Source organism: Dendropsophus ebraccatus, chromosome 9 (assembly GCF_027789765.1).
Source record: "Dendropsophus ebraccatus isolate aDenEbr1 chromosome 9, aDenEbr1.pat, whole genome shotgun sequence".
Classification (NCBI taxonomy): domain Eukaryota; kingdom Metazoa; phylum Chordata; class Amphibia; order Anura; family Hylidae; genus Dendropsophus; species Dendropsophus ebraccatus.
The window spans coordinates 45018799-45032303 of record NC_091462.1 but is presented as its reverse complement, the minus strand read 5'-3'; the positions used below and the strand labels follow the sequence as shown (position 1 = coordinate 45032303).

At 44.6% G+C, this 13505-nt stretch overlaps 1 protein-coding gene across 5 annotated transcripts in view; it reads left to right on the top strand.

The window, feature by feature from the left end:
• The first annotated feature begins 225 nt into the window (after nucleotides 1-225).
• The window catches only part of UBE2F (ubiquitin conjugating enzyme E2 F (putative)), a 168198-nt gene continuing 154918 nt past the window's right edge, over nucleotides 226-13505 (top strand). For 2 of the 5 annotated variants that reach the window (XM_069983182.1, XM_069983186.1), the window contains exons 1-2: nucleotides 226-411; nucleotides 10496-10629. In XM_069983182.1, coding sequence (XP_069839283.1) covers nucleotides 10512-10629 — 118 coding nt within the window. In that variant the 5' untranslated portion in view covers nucleotides 226-411; nucleotides 10496-10511. Of the gene's footprint in view, nucleotides 412-7721; nucleotides 7794-10495; nucleotides 10630-13505 lie in introns of all 5 variants that reach the window. The other 3 variants (XM_069983183.1, XM_069983185.1, XM_069983184.1) reach the window with 3 other exon arrangements.

The window sequence follows — 13505 nt, the reverse complement described above, 5'->3', positions numbered from 1 at the left end:
GATGCATATGCAGTAGTGCAGAGCTGTGTGTGATCCGTATGCAGTAGCGCAGAGCTGTGTGTAGCAGGCAGCACGGTAGTGTTTCCCCTGGCTCTGACAGGACACATACATCTCCATTACCTCCTCCTCAGGATATTTCCATATTCTCTAAAAACAAGTGCAAGAAACCCTTCCCTCAGCAGGACCCGGCGTCTGACTCCTCCTCCACATGTGACCGGTCACATGGCCGTGACGTCACCAAAGGTCCTTCAGCTCAGTAGGATTTAGCATCTAACCAAAAGAAGATGGTGTCCTTGCTGAAGAAGTGAGAAGGGGCCGGCTTTCCGGAGACTAGACTAAGCCGAGGTGCTGTAGCGGGACGTGACCGAGCCGGGAGCCTGTCCCCCCCGGAGCAGAGGCCGCTGAGGGCAGGTGACAGTGCGCGGGGTACACCCGCTATGGGTGCCGCTCTATACCATGTCCTGTATCCTGCTGTGCCTCCTGTCTATACACTGGTGAAGGCTAATGACACCTCCAGCGCCCCCTGTCTATACACTGGTGAAGACTCATGACACCTCCTGTACCCCCTGTCTATACACTGGTGAAGGCTAATGACACCTCCAGCGCCCCCTGTCTATACACTGGTGAAGACTCATGACACCTCCTGTACCCCCTGTCTATACACTGGTGAAGACTCATGACACCTCCTGTACCCCCTGTCTATACACTGGTGAAGGCTCATGACATCTCCAGCGCCCCCTGTCTATACACTGGTGAAGACTCATGACACCTCCTGTACCCCCTGTCTATACACTGGTGAAGGCTAATGACACCTCCAGCGCCCCCTGTCTATATACTGGTGAAGGCTCATGACATCTCCAGCGCCCCCTGTCTATACACTGGTGAAGGCTAATGACACCTCCAGCGCCCCCTGTCTATATACTGGTGAAGGCTCATGACATCTCCAGCGCCCCCTGTCTATACACTGGTGAAGGCTAATGACACCTCCAGCGCCCCCTGTCTATATACTGGTGAAGGCTCATGACATCTCCAGCGCCCCCTGTCTATACACTGGTGAAGGCTAATGACACCTCCAGCGCCCCCTGTCTATATACTGGTGAAGGCTAATGACACCTCCAGTGCCCCCTGTCTATATACTGGTGAAGGCTCATGACACCTCCAGTGCCCCCTGTCTATATACTGGTGAAGGCTCATGACACCTCCAGTGCCCCCTGTCTATATACTGGTGAAGGTTCATGACACCTCCAGTGCCCCCTGTCTATATACTGGTGAAGGTTCATGACACCTCCAGTGACCCCTGTCTATATACTGGTGAAGGTTCATGACTTCTCCAATGCCTCTGTCTATATACTGGTGAAGGCTCATGACACCTCCAGTTTCCCCTGTCTATATACTGGTGAAGGCTCATGACACCACCAGCGCCCCCTGTCTATATACTGGTGAAGGCTCATGACTAGTGATGCACGATGCACCGAAATATCGATACTACTATCGATATTTCGGTCAGAAAAACGGTTCGATACCAGGATTTCCTGGTATCGATACTTCATGTTAATCTGCATAATAGTGCAGATTAACATGAAGTATGGTGCAGAGAACACGGCCGGCAGCTACCTGAGCGCCGGCCATGTTCTCTGTGTGCCGTCCCCTCCTCCGCCCGCGAGCTCTCCGCTCCCGGCGGCGCCAAATTTAAATAGCCGGCACACAGCGATCGCTAGTGCCGCTATTTTAAGGGTATATTCACACGGACGGGCTCGCAGCGAGATTCTCGGTGGGAGCCCGGCAGGTCCTGGAAGTTCCCATACACTACATACTTGCTGCGGTCTAGACGACCGCAGCGAGTATGTAATTCTACCGCCCTTAACCCCTTCTGCTCCCGCCCGGCTCCCCCGCTGTAAGCCTACATTACCTGTCCTTGCTGCACGGGTCCGGCGTCCTGCTCTCCCGTCCGGCCAATTAGTGTGTTGCCCAGCCGCAGCCACTGATTGGCCGGGCGGGAGAGCAGGACGCCGGACCCGTGCAGCGAGGACAGGTAATGTATGCTTACAGCGGGGGAGCCGGGCGGGAGCAGAAGGGGTTAAGGGCGGTAGAATTACATACTCGCTGCGGTCGTCTAGACCGCAGCAAGTATGTAGTGTATGGGAACTGCCAGGACCTGCCGGGCTCGCACCGAGAATCTCGCTGCGAGCCCGTCCGTGTGAATATACCAGGGTAGATGCCGCTGTCATAACCGACAGCGGCATTTAACCCCTGCAGAGCTGCTCCATATGCAGCACGAGTCTGCTGCATATGGATCGGCCCCTCACTGCTAATGACTGCGGCCCGCAATCCCGCGGGCGGCAGTCATTCAACCATTCCAAATACGGGACCCGCCGGTGCTGCGGCAGCGGTCCCTTACACCAGCCAGTTCCCCAACCTCCGGGTCCACAATCCTGTCCCCCCCCCCCCTTCCCGCGGGGCCCACCGATACAGTGGCACAACAACTCCCAGAATACCTTCTTGTGGGGAGTTGTTGTTCACAAGGAGGCATGCTGGGAGTTGTTGTGCCAGGAGGCTGCTAATGCATTACAACTCCCAGCAGCATACCTCCTTGTGCACTACATCCCCCAGCATACCTCTTTGTGCACGAGGAGGCATGCTGGGATTTGTAGTGCACAAGAATGTATGCTGCACGGAGTTGTGTCAGGAGCTGCACAACTGCAAATCCCAGCATACCTCCTTGTGCACTACAACTCCCAGCATACCTTCTTGTGGGGAGTTGCAAAGCACAAGGAATTATGCTGGGAGTTGTAGTGCACCAGGAGGTATGCTGGGAGTTGTAGTGCACCAGGAGGTATGCTGGGAGGTGTAGTGCACAAGGAGGTATGCTGGGAGTCGCAGTTGCGCGGCAGCAGCCTTTCAAAACATCCCAGCATACCTTCTTATGCACTACAACTCCTAGCATACCTCCCTGTGCACTACAACTCCCCACAAGAAGGTATTCTGGGAGTTGTTGTGCACAGGGAGGTATGCTTGAGGTTAGAGGGGAATAAAAAATGTAAAAAAAGTGTTTTAAAATAAAACAAAACAAAAAATAAAGTTTCTAATAATCCCTCCTTTTCCCTTTTTTTAAAAAAAAAAAAGTAAAAAAAAAAAAAAGAACATACATGTATCCATTACATGTGAATTGTCCGAACTATAAAATGTAACAAAGTGATCAAGAAGTCACATAAATAAAAATGTTGTGCATGGGGGGAACATATCTGTAGTCAGGGAAAGGGGAAATTATATTTGTATTTTTACTTTTTTCTCAAACTTTTTATTTAGTATCGAATTGGTATTGAGTATCGAAATCCGAAAGCTGGTATCGGTATCGAACTCAAAATTTTGGTATCGTGACATCCCTACTCATGACACCTCCAGCGCCCGTCTATATACTGGTGAAGGTTCATGACTTCACCAATGCCCCCTGTCTATATACTGGTAAAGGCTTGTGACACCTCCAGTGCCCCCTGTCTATACACTGGTGACGGCTGCTAACTCCTCCAGTGCCCCCTGTCTATATACTGGTGAAGGCTAATGACACCTCCAGTACCCCCTGTCTGTATACTGGTAAAGGCTCATGACACCTCCAGCGCCCCCCTTTCTATACACTGGTGAAGGCTCATGACACCTCCAGTTTCCCCTGTCTATATACTGTGAAGGTTCATGACACTTCCTGTATCCCCTGTCTATATACTGGTGAAGACTCATGACACCTCCTGTATCCCCTGTCTATATACTGGTGAAGGCTCATGACATCTCCAGTGCCTCCTGTCTATATACTGGTGAAGGCTCATGACACCTCCAGTCCCCCATGTCTGTACCCAGCAGGGCTAAAATGCGTGATCCATGTACAGCAACTCCACATCACGGCTTCAGTCTGTATTATATTCTCTATCTTTATGAGGAAGTCCTCTGTAAATAACAAGAGCGTCTGAATAATACACCTATCATAGATTAGATGGATAATCGGATATTCTGGCTTATTAGATAGATGTAAAAGTCTTAGATGCCACTAACTTGTAGGGTTGAGCACCCTCAGGGAGAAAGCTCAAAGCGGGTACCCTCATTGACCAAAAACTATATATAATGTACCAGGAAGCATTTGTATGGATCGAATAAACCTTTATATATGAGACTGTAATGATGATAGGTGTAAGTGATTACATATTAAAGGGGTATTTCACTCAAATATAACTTTGATATGTTGCTGCCCTTGGTGAGACTAACAAATCATTCCATGCTTATTATATATTCAGTCCCCTTTCCCCAGTCCTCAGCTGCTGCTTTCTGCTGAAGTTACAAAAAAGTGTGAGCTTTTCTCTCCATCTCCCACCTCCTCCTCATCCGTCCTTTCTTCCCAGACGGCTGATATGAACAAGTCTCTAACTGCTACTTTATAGCAAATTTGTAATGCCGGGAGAATTAAAGTGATTGTACCACCAGGCCCAGGCTGAAGCACTGGAGGCGGGCCGACCCACCTTTAGTGGTAGGAAACCCTAGCCCCTCTATGATAGGGTTCCATTGATTCTAATGGAGTCATGTCATGGAGGGGCTGGAGTTTCTTCCTACTAAGGGTGGGTGGGCCCGGGTGGGCCCGCCTCCAGTGCTTCAGCCTGGGCCTGGTGGTACATTCACTTTAATCACAGTGAGTTCATCAGTATCTTGACCTCTGGTTAACCCTCGCAACTTTACAAAGGAGCTACAGAAGTTGCAGATACAGCCTGCCAGGAACTTGTTTACAATAGCAGTCTTGGAAGGCAGGGGCAAGGAGGAGACAGAGAGAAAAGCTCACACACATATTTTTGCGACTTCAGCAGCAGCTCAGAACTAGGAGAAGGAGACTGAATAGATAACAAGTATGGAATGAATTGTTAGTCTCACGACTAGAGATGAGCGAACCTGGAGCATGCTAGAGTCCATCCAGACTCGAACATTCGGCATTTGATTAGCGGTGGCTGCTGAAGTTGGATAAAGCCCTATGGCTATGTGGAAAACATGCATATAGTCATTGGCTGTATTCATGTTTTTCAGACAACCTTAGAGCTTTATCCAACTTCAGCAGCCCCCGCTAATCAAATGCCGAAAGTTCAGGTTCTGATGGACCCGAACCCGGTTCGCTCATCTCTAGCAGCAACATATCAAAAGTCATGTTTTAGCAGAATACCCCTTTAAGTGAAAGGATATGTTTATTGGAGTTGGGCATGGAGGTATACAGGATCTATATGGCAACCTGCAGCACATTTTCCAATAGATGTTGCAGCTGGGCCTGTAGATCCTGCACACCGTAAGATGGTGCTGGTGTGCACATACCCTTAGATGCTGAAGCTGGTGTGCACATATCCTTAGATGCTGAAGCTGGTGTGCACATACCCTTAGATGCTGAAGCTGGTGTGCACATACCCTTAGATGCTGAAGCTGGTGTGCACATACCCTTAGATGCTGAAGCTGGTGTGCACATACCCTTAGATGCTGAAGCTGGTGGGCCAGCTGGTCCCATAAATGATTGATATCTGCAGCGCTTGCTTAGCATATATTGACATGCTATGGCTTTAAATTCTCTACAGCAGATCAGTTTATGCACATGTTCTGGGCAAATTTGCAAAACACGCCATAGTGTTTCTGACCTGTTTGAACATACTCTACAAGGTATATTACCTGGAGCGCTTACCTGCAATATATATAAAAATTAAAAAAGTGCTTTACTTACCTCTCCATGCTCCCCGGTGTTCTCGTAGCTTTTCCTCGCTGTCAGGAGCCGACGTGGAAACTTCTACAGCCATCTCTGCGGTAACAGGCTGCTCAGCTAATCACTGGCTGAGATGGGACAGCTCCACGGTCAGTGATTGGCTGAGCGGCCTGTCATTTATTTAGAGACTGGCTTCGGCTGTGGCAACCAGGCAGAAGCTAGAAAAACATCCGGGACCGTGGACAGGTATATAATCATTTTTTTTTTTTTTTTTTTAACCTTTACACATTGATCAGCAGTCGGACATCGCCATCTGCACATTGCCATTCCACGTAGTGATGCACAGTCAGCGGGTTATTTAAAAAAAAAAAAAAAACATGTTGAAAGACAACGATCAGCTGATGATCTTTATTCGGCTGATAGCTGTCTTTATTAAACAGAGCGATAATCTGAGAGACGACGTGGACAGCCCCTTAAAGGTTTCATTTACACATAAAGGATCTGCTGCCGCTATCAATGTAACAAAGTGAATGGACACTGCATCAAATCTGCAGCAGATCCTGTATGTGCGAATGTATCTTAACTTCTGTAGACCGATCACTAGTAACACTGTGGAATCTTTGCCATGTGTAAGAGCTGTGGGCCTCATGCTACCTGTCAAAATGTTAAGCACTGTTGTTCACACTATTATTACGACCATTGTATCAGTTTTCAAGTGTGATTCTGCCGCTGGTTACATGGTCTCCACTGCAGTTCCCTTCACTGTTTCTGACTTACCATGCAAGCAATATCCACTTAAAGGTATGTCCACACTACGGAAATCACATGGATTATTTGCCTCGATTCTATCAATCCAACCTCCCCCTGGTCCCGTTTGAAGCTCCGCCGGTCCCATAAACTCCATTCTAAATGTGGCTAAGATGAAACAGAAAATTTGTTCGGATGCCGTTGATCGCATCTTTTGAGCTGACCTGAAAATCGTTAATAGTTCTTATGTTTTTTAGTGTAAACACTCATCGTTCACATTATATGACCATGTTCACACAACGTAAGTTTTGAGTAAGTCATGGCCGTTGTTGCCAATTCGTAACAATTGCCGCAATTAATTGAATAATTACGTGCACTGCAGGCTCAGGGAATCCTGGCCGGAGTATATACACATACTATACACTCCGGCCAGGATCCCTAGCTGCAGCACGAAAATCTGACATGTCAGTTTTGTGTGGATGCACAAGCCTGACAGGTCACACAATGCAGCGTACGGCTCTGGCCCACTCTCCATTGTCAGCTATGGTGAATTACAGGCACACACGGATGTATACTGCAGTATCGGCCAGGAAGATCTTCACAAACACCGGCCATTCTGTGACCCGGTCACAGAACGGCCAGGGGTTTTACGCTGTGTGAACATAGCCTATAGATACAAACTTAATTACGATTATTTTTGTAATCGCATTATCAACTTTTCCTAGAGATTTATCTTCTCACCTTAATGCCTATCGTTTAAAAAAAAAAATCACTTGCTGTTCGCTGATCTCTACGCTGTCATTTGTCATTGGCTTCAGAGCAGGTATTTGTGTGCGTGGAGTGTCAGTGGAGCTAGTTGCCGCCCTTTTACACCAGACAGTTATCGGTAGTGAGTGAATCAATGCTTAGTTTAAGTTTAAACAGTAATATGATCCATTCCCCTTAGAGGACAGAGTGGAAACCTCTTTAAGGGTGTGTTCACACCTACTGTATCTGCAGCAGATCTGCAGCAGATTTGATGCTGTGTTCAGTTATTTAAATAAAATCTGCTGCAGAAAATCAGCTGCAGATCCTGTAGGTGTGAACGCACCATAAATATAGAAAAGCTAAGGAAAAAGGATTTTCTCCTTTCCTCTGCTGGACTTTGTCAAATTTTTGTGTATTCTATATGGCCCAATTGGTTTAACCTATATATATTTGATGACTGACTAGGGTGCCAGGTCCCTACTGATCCATTCTTTCTGGTCCGTATATAACCCTATAGGAAATGCCTGCTCAGCTGCACTGATGGTGATTAGCAGAGACCCGGCGAGCATTGGAGTGACAGCAACACAGGGTCAGTGAGTTGTTGTTTTTTGTATGTGTGGCTAGGGCCACCCATGTCTCACAATAGGAAATCGCATCCAAGTCACATTACTTTTTGCAACTTATTATCCAACGCTACAAAAACATGGCCTCTTGTCTCCAGTTTGGGTGGGGTTTTGAAACTCTGTTCCATTGAAGTAAATGGAGATTAATTCCAAACCGCACCTGAACTGGAGACAAGAGTAGGAGGAAAAGTGGCCATGTTTTTGTAGCGCTGGATAACCCCTTTAACGCGTGCACCTTTTTACATTTGCAATTTTGGCTGTTAAAAAAAAAAAAGGCCAATCACAGGAAAGCCACATGTCGGTCACATACGATTTGCATGTAGGTCAGTGGTGGTAACGTTGTTCACAACCAATCATCAAAGATGGAGCATCACAACTCGCACTGCAACCAATGTCTGCTCCCAGATCTCGCTGGTCTTTCAATCATCAAAGGATAGAACATTGTACTCAAAGATGTCTGGTTACTATGCTGTCTATAGAATCTGCTGCTCAGGCCCCTTGTCCCATGTACCATTTTAGCTTGTTTGCAACCAATTCCCTTCCTGTATTATTACCCAGTGATCCTACTTCCTCTATGTATAAAGACTACAAGCTTAGTAAAAAAGCTGTGATTGTAAACTGGATGGGTAACCTTTACAAATACTGAACTGTATGTTTGCTCAGTAAGTGACTCACTTCCTGTGATGAATGGTTATATACAGTCATAGTGACCACAGTCCATGGATCTGTGCATGGGTACATAACACCCTGGATGTGAGACCAGACTGGCCGCTCCTCCTACCTGTAGTATGACTATAATAGACAATGCTTGTTGACCCTTAGGGGTCATCATCATGATATATCTGTACTTCTCAGCTTTTGGCACATTTGCATCATCCTATTGGCCAACAACAGAAAAGTAAAAAAGGAGTTCTCCCTAGTGTCAGTCTGGTATCCAATCCAATCCACATTTAGTGTCCTTTACATATACTTAACCTGCTGTGAATTTGATGATGCAGATTTCAGCTATTTTATGTTTTTTTTTTTTAATAAATTGCTTTAATAAAGTTATATTACTTTGTAATATAACTTTATTAAAATAAATGTGCACTTTTTTGTTTAAACATTAATTTCTGCAGAGTGGTAGCAGTAAGGGGCAACGCCGCTGGCTCTGCTGCCACCAGTGTTCGTGTCAGGAACTGCAGGGCTGATAGGCAATTTCAGGTCACCTGCTCTAATCCGGTGGAGGTGGAGTGGCGGTGGAGGCTGCTGTCACTATCACTTTGTCTGCTCACAAGCCGCCTCCTGCTGACAACCCTGACAACCCTGCAGTTCCCGTCATGAAAGTTGGTGACAGCAGACGGGCAGTGTAGTAAAAAAAATAAAATAAAAAGTAAGTACCCTTAAAGTATATGTGAGTGGACTCTTAACAGTATCAAAAGTTTTGATCGGTCCGGATCTGAGTGTTTAGATGGTACCGATCGGGAGAAAGCATGGAGAGGACGTGCTGCAAATGACGTCAAAAGTTTTTTGTAACAACGGTGACACTTTAAGTGTATGACTCCCAGGGCCTCCTGCTGCAGCAGCCTGGAGATTCTCCCATTGTTGTCTTATAGGAGAGATCAGACTGCATACTTATCAGTATATAACATGATACTTCTTTGGGCACCCATACATGGAGTTGCAGGATTATTGTAGTTTATTGTTGGGAAAGGATTTGTTCTGTTTTCCTATGCATAATCCTCTCTCCCCTCCAGGCATGGAGTATGTATCCGATAGCTGCTGTGTAAAATGATTATGGTCTAGCCTAAAAGGATTGAAGCCTACTCTGCCTTACATGCCAGTGGAGCTGCTCTTAAATTTTGAGTTAGATATCTGAGTTTTCATGCAGAGGTGATTATCCTAAAGGGGTTTCCCACAGGATGGCTCATCTGTACATTTTGCCCAGAAAACCCCTTTGAGAGGTATCCAAAACAAATATATGACAAGTAGATGCAGGTCCCACAGTGAATAGAGCCATGAATACACACAGCCACCTCGCCGGTCATTCCTCACCTCATCAGGCTGCATGGCTATTGGGGGTCCCAAGTTCTGGGCATGGACACAGACATCAGTACTAGACACTTATAAGACTTTTATGGTATATCCACAAGATACCCTATACAAGATTAATAAAGGAATTCACCATTTATGTAGGACAAACTGACTCTATAACATGACCATCAAGCCAGGAACTATAGGGTGGTGCAGTTGACACTGAGGGTACCTTCACACGTACCGTATCGCTGCGTATTTAACGCTGCGTTTTTGGTGCGATATTTTTTTTTTTTTTTTTTTTTTTTTTTTTACATGCGAGTTTTGATTTTTCATGTGAAAATCAAAACTCGCATGTAAAAATCGCAACAAAAACGCAGCGATACTGTACGTGTGAAGGCACCCTTAAAGTAACTCGTTTACATTTTGGTGTTTTTGGTTACAATTCTTTCATCCGTTTTTACAAAAACTGATGAAAAAACATAATGTGAACCCAGCCTTACTGTTGTAGTTATCTTTTAGGCTGCTTTCAAGCTGTTCCAATGTCTCTGTGCATGTTATATGTAACATATAATTAGGAAGGTAAACTGAATGTAAGGATTTTTTATTAATTTTCAGAGAAATATTAATGTGATGTAATTCTCTTACATCGTAGGCAAAAATAAAGCGGGATGTTGACACTGGCAAGCAAGCTAAAGCGGGATGATGGCGTGAAAGGGAGTAGGGCATCAAGCACAGCCTCTGACTCCACTCGCAGGGTGTCCGTCCGAGACAGATTACTTGTTAAAGGTAATGCATTGTCCTTCATCTACCTGTAATAATAAATATGTATGCATTGTTAAAAAAAACCCTCTATGGGGGATATTTATAAAAGGGTGTAAAATATACACTGGTATAAATTGTCCACAGCAACCAATCACAGCTCAGCTCTTACCACTGGTTAAATAAAATCTGAGCCATGATTGGTAGTTTACACCAGTGTATATTTTGCAGCCATGATTGGCAGTTTACACCAGTGTATATTTTGCACCCTTTGATAAATCTTGGCCTGTATGTACAGTAACTGTAGTATAGTCTAAAATCATGTGCCTAACCTGTGTGTTGTCCATTCTTTTTTTCTCTCCATGCCTAATAATAGCAGGTTCTTCTTGGTTTGATGTAAAGGCCCTATTACACAAAGCGATTATTGGCCATTACATCCAATAATCGCTTCTTGTAATAAAATACAACGATCAGACGGCATGCATGATGTTGGCTGATCGTTGTCTCTTAGTGTCTTTTAACATATTGAAGACCGCAGCTAACTTCTATGGGCTGCCTGGACGATTTAACAATCGAAGAGCAAAACAAACAAAATTTTTTAAATATCAATCCTTTTGTTTGGAGGTCTGGGTGCTGAGACCCTGACTGATCATCAGAGCAAATGGGTATAGACAGTCAGCTCAAAACTTTTGGGGGAATTTATCCACCCCCTATGCTTGCAGTTTGGCGTAGAAAAGTCGCAAATCTAAAAAAAAGTGGGAAGTGTGACAGGGTGTGGCCGAAGCACAGTTGGATTTATTACAGTATACAGATTCATTGAGGTCTACACCTCTTAATGGATCAGGCGGATGCTAAGGCAGCAGGACTTTACAAAGGATCTATGCATGAGACGCTGGTCTAATGGTGCGTTTACACAGAGAGATTTATCTGAAAGATAAGAGGCCAAGAACAGGAACAGGCTAAAAACAGAACAGGTCATAAAGGAGATTTCTCCTCTTTTCAAATCTTTTTTTCTGGTTTTGGCTTCAAAAATAGGTCTGTGTAAACGCACCATTAGTAAACCCCCCCCCCCCCCCTCCATCTTCATGACTTGGAAGCAAAAGCCAGGAATGTATTTGAAAAAAGAGGAGATCACAATCTTTCCTTTATGACCTTTTCTCTGTTTATAGTCCATTCCTGGCTTTGGCTTCAGAATTCTGTCTGATATCTGTATGTGTAAACACACCCTAAGGGTGTCTGACAAATTATTGAGGTAAAAGCCAGGAACAGACTATAAACAGAGATCAGGTCATTAAGTAAAGATTGAGATTTCCCCTCTTCTCAAATCCATTCCTGGCTTTGGCTTCTGTATTTTGTCAGATAAATCTTTTTTTTTTGTAAACACACCGTAAGACTTACTGTAGAATCTGTCTCTTGCAGCTGGGAGAGAAACGTTTTTTCTAGCAGTTGAGATGTCATTGTGACAGCTGAAATAATTACGCCATTGTAGTAGATCTTTAGATGCCCTTTTTCAAAATGTAGAAATACACTTTTTTCCATCATATATTTAAAAATATATGTCCCATAAAAAAGAAAGCTTAATAGTTTGGTAGGCTATGAAACAAGATAAAACAATGGTCTTTAGAATGCATTATTCTTCACCACATTAGTGATCTTAGTAGGTCCTCCATTGTCCTTCAGCATAGCTCTCAAGATTCTACACATTTCAAGGCTTCTTATGCTGCTTCGTACTCATTCGTAGCATTTCACTTCATGCCCTGAGTTTTTTGGATGTCACCTTTTGTAGGCCATTAGGATATGTTTAGGCATTTACTGTGTGGTTTTTGATACATAAACCTTAATAACTAAACAATAATTTCTGTTTTAACATACCAATTCTTCTTTAATTTCTGCAGGGTTTAGCTTTCAATATTTTATAGGGAATCTGTCACCTAAATTTTCTTTTACCGATTATAGTGAAATACTAAAAATTGTTTTTATTCTAATCGTTTTTAATTTTCTTTTTTCGTTTTTTAATCGTTTTTAAAAAATAAATTTTTCATTTCTTTTTTGTATGGGGGCTGCCATATTGCCTGGACTTTTCTTAACCTCTTAGGGACATATGCCGTACCCGTATGGCATATGTCCGCAAGAGAAGTTCAGAGCGGGGCCGCGACTGCTATCTGCAGCACGGGACCGCGGCTATTAGCGGGAGCGGTCCGATCGCCGCTACCGCTAATTAACACCGTTGGATGCAGCTGTCAAACATGACAGCTGCATCTAACAGTGTTAAATGTAGCCCACCCCTGGTGTCTAGTGGCGGGTCCCCCCCCCCCCCCGCGGCGTAATGACGCTGATCCCTGCTCGGTATTCTATTGTATTGGCCTGCAATAAGGCCAAAGCAATAGAGCACCGATCTCATGGATCGGTGCTGTGTTATACAGCTATACTGATCTCTATGACAGATCAGTGTAGCTGTATTAGAAGTCCCCCAGGGGGACTTCAAATTAAAGTGTTTCCATTAATAAAAAAAAAAACCTTCCCTATTAAAAACTTGAATCGCCCCCCTTTTCCCATTTTATTAATAAAAATAAACATGTTTAGTATGGTCGCGTGCGTAATCTCGCAAACTCGTAATTTATCACATTCCTGATCTCGCATGGTATACGGCATAAGCGCAAAGACCTGCCAAAGTGCAAAAATTGCGCATTTTTGGTCACATCAAATCCAGAAACTTTGTAATGAAAAGCGATCAAAAAGTCGCATATACGCAATCAAGGTACCGATAGAAAGAACACATCATGGCGCCAAAAATGACACCTCAATCAGCTCCATAGACCAAAGGATAAAAGCGTTATAAGCATGGGAACAGAGCAATTTTAGGGAACTTTTTTTTGCTGTAAAAGGTTTTATTTTTTTAAAAG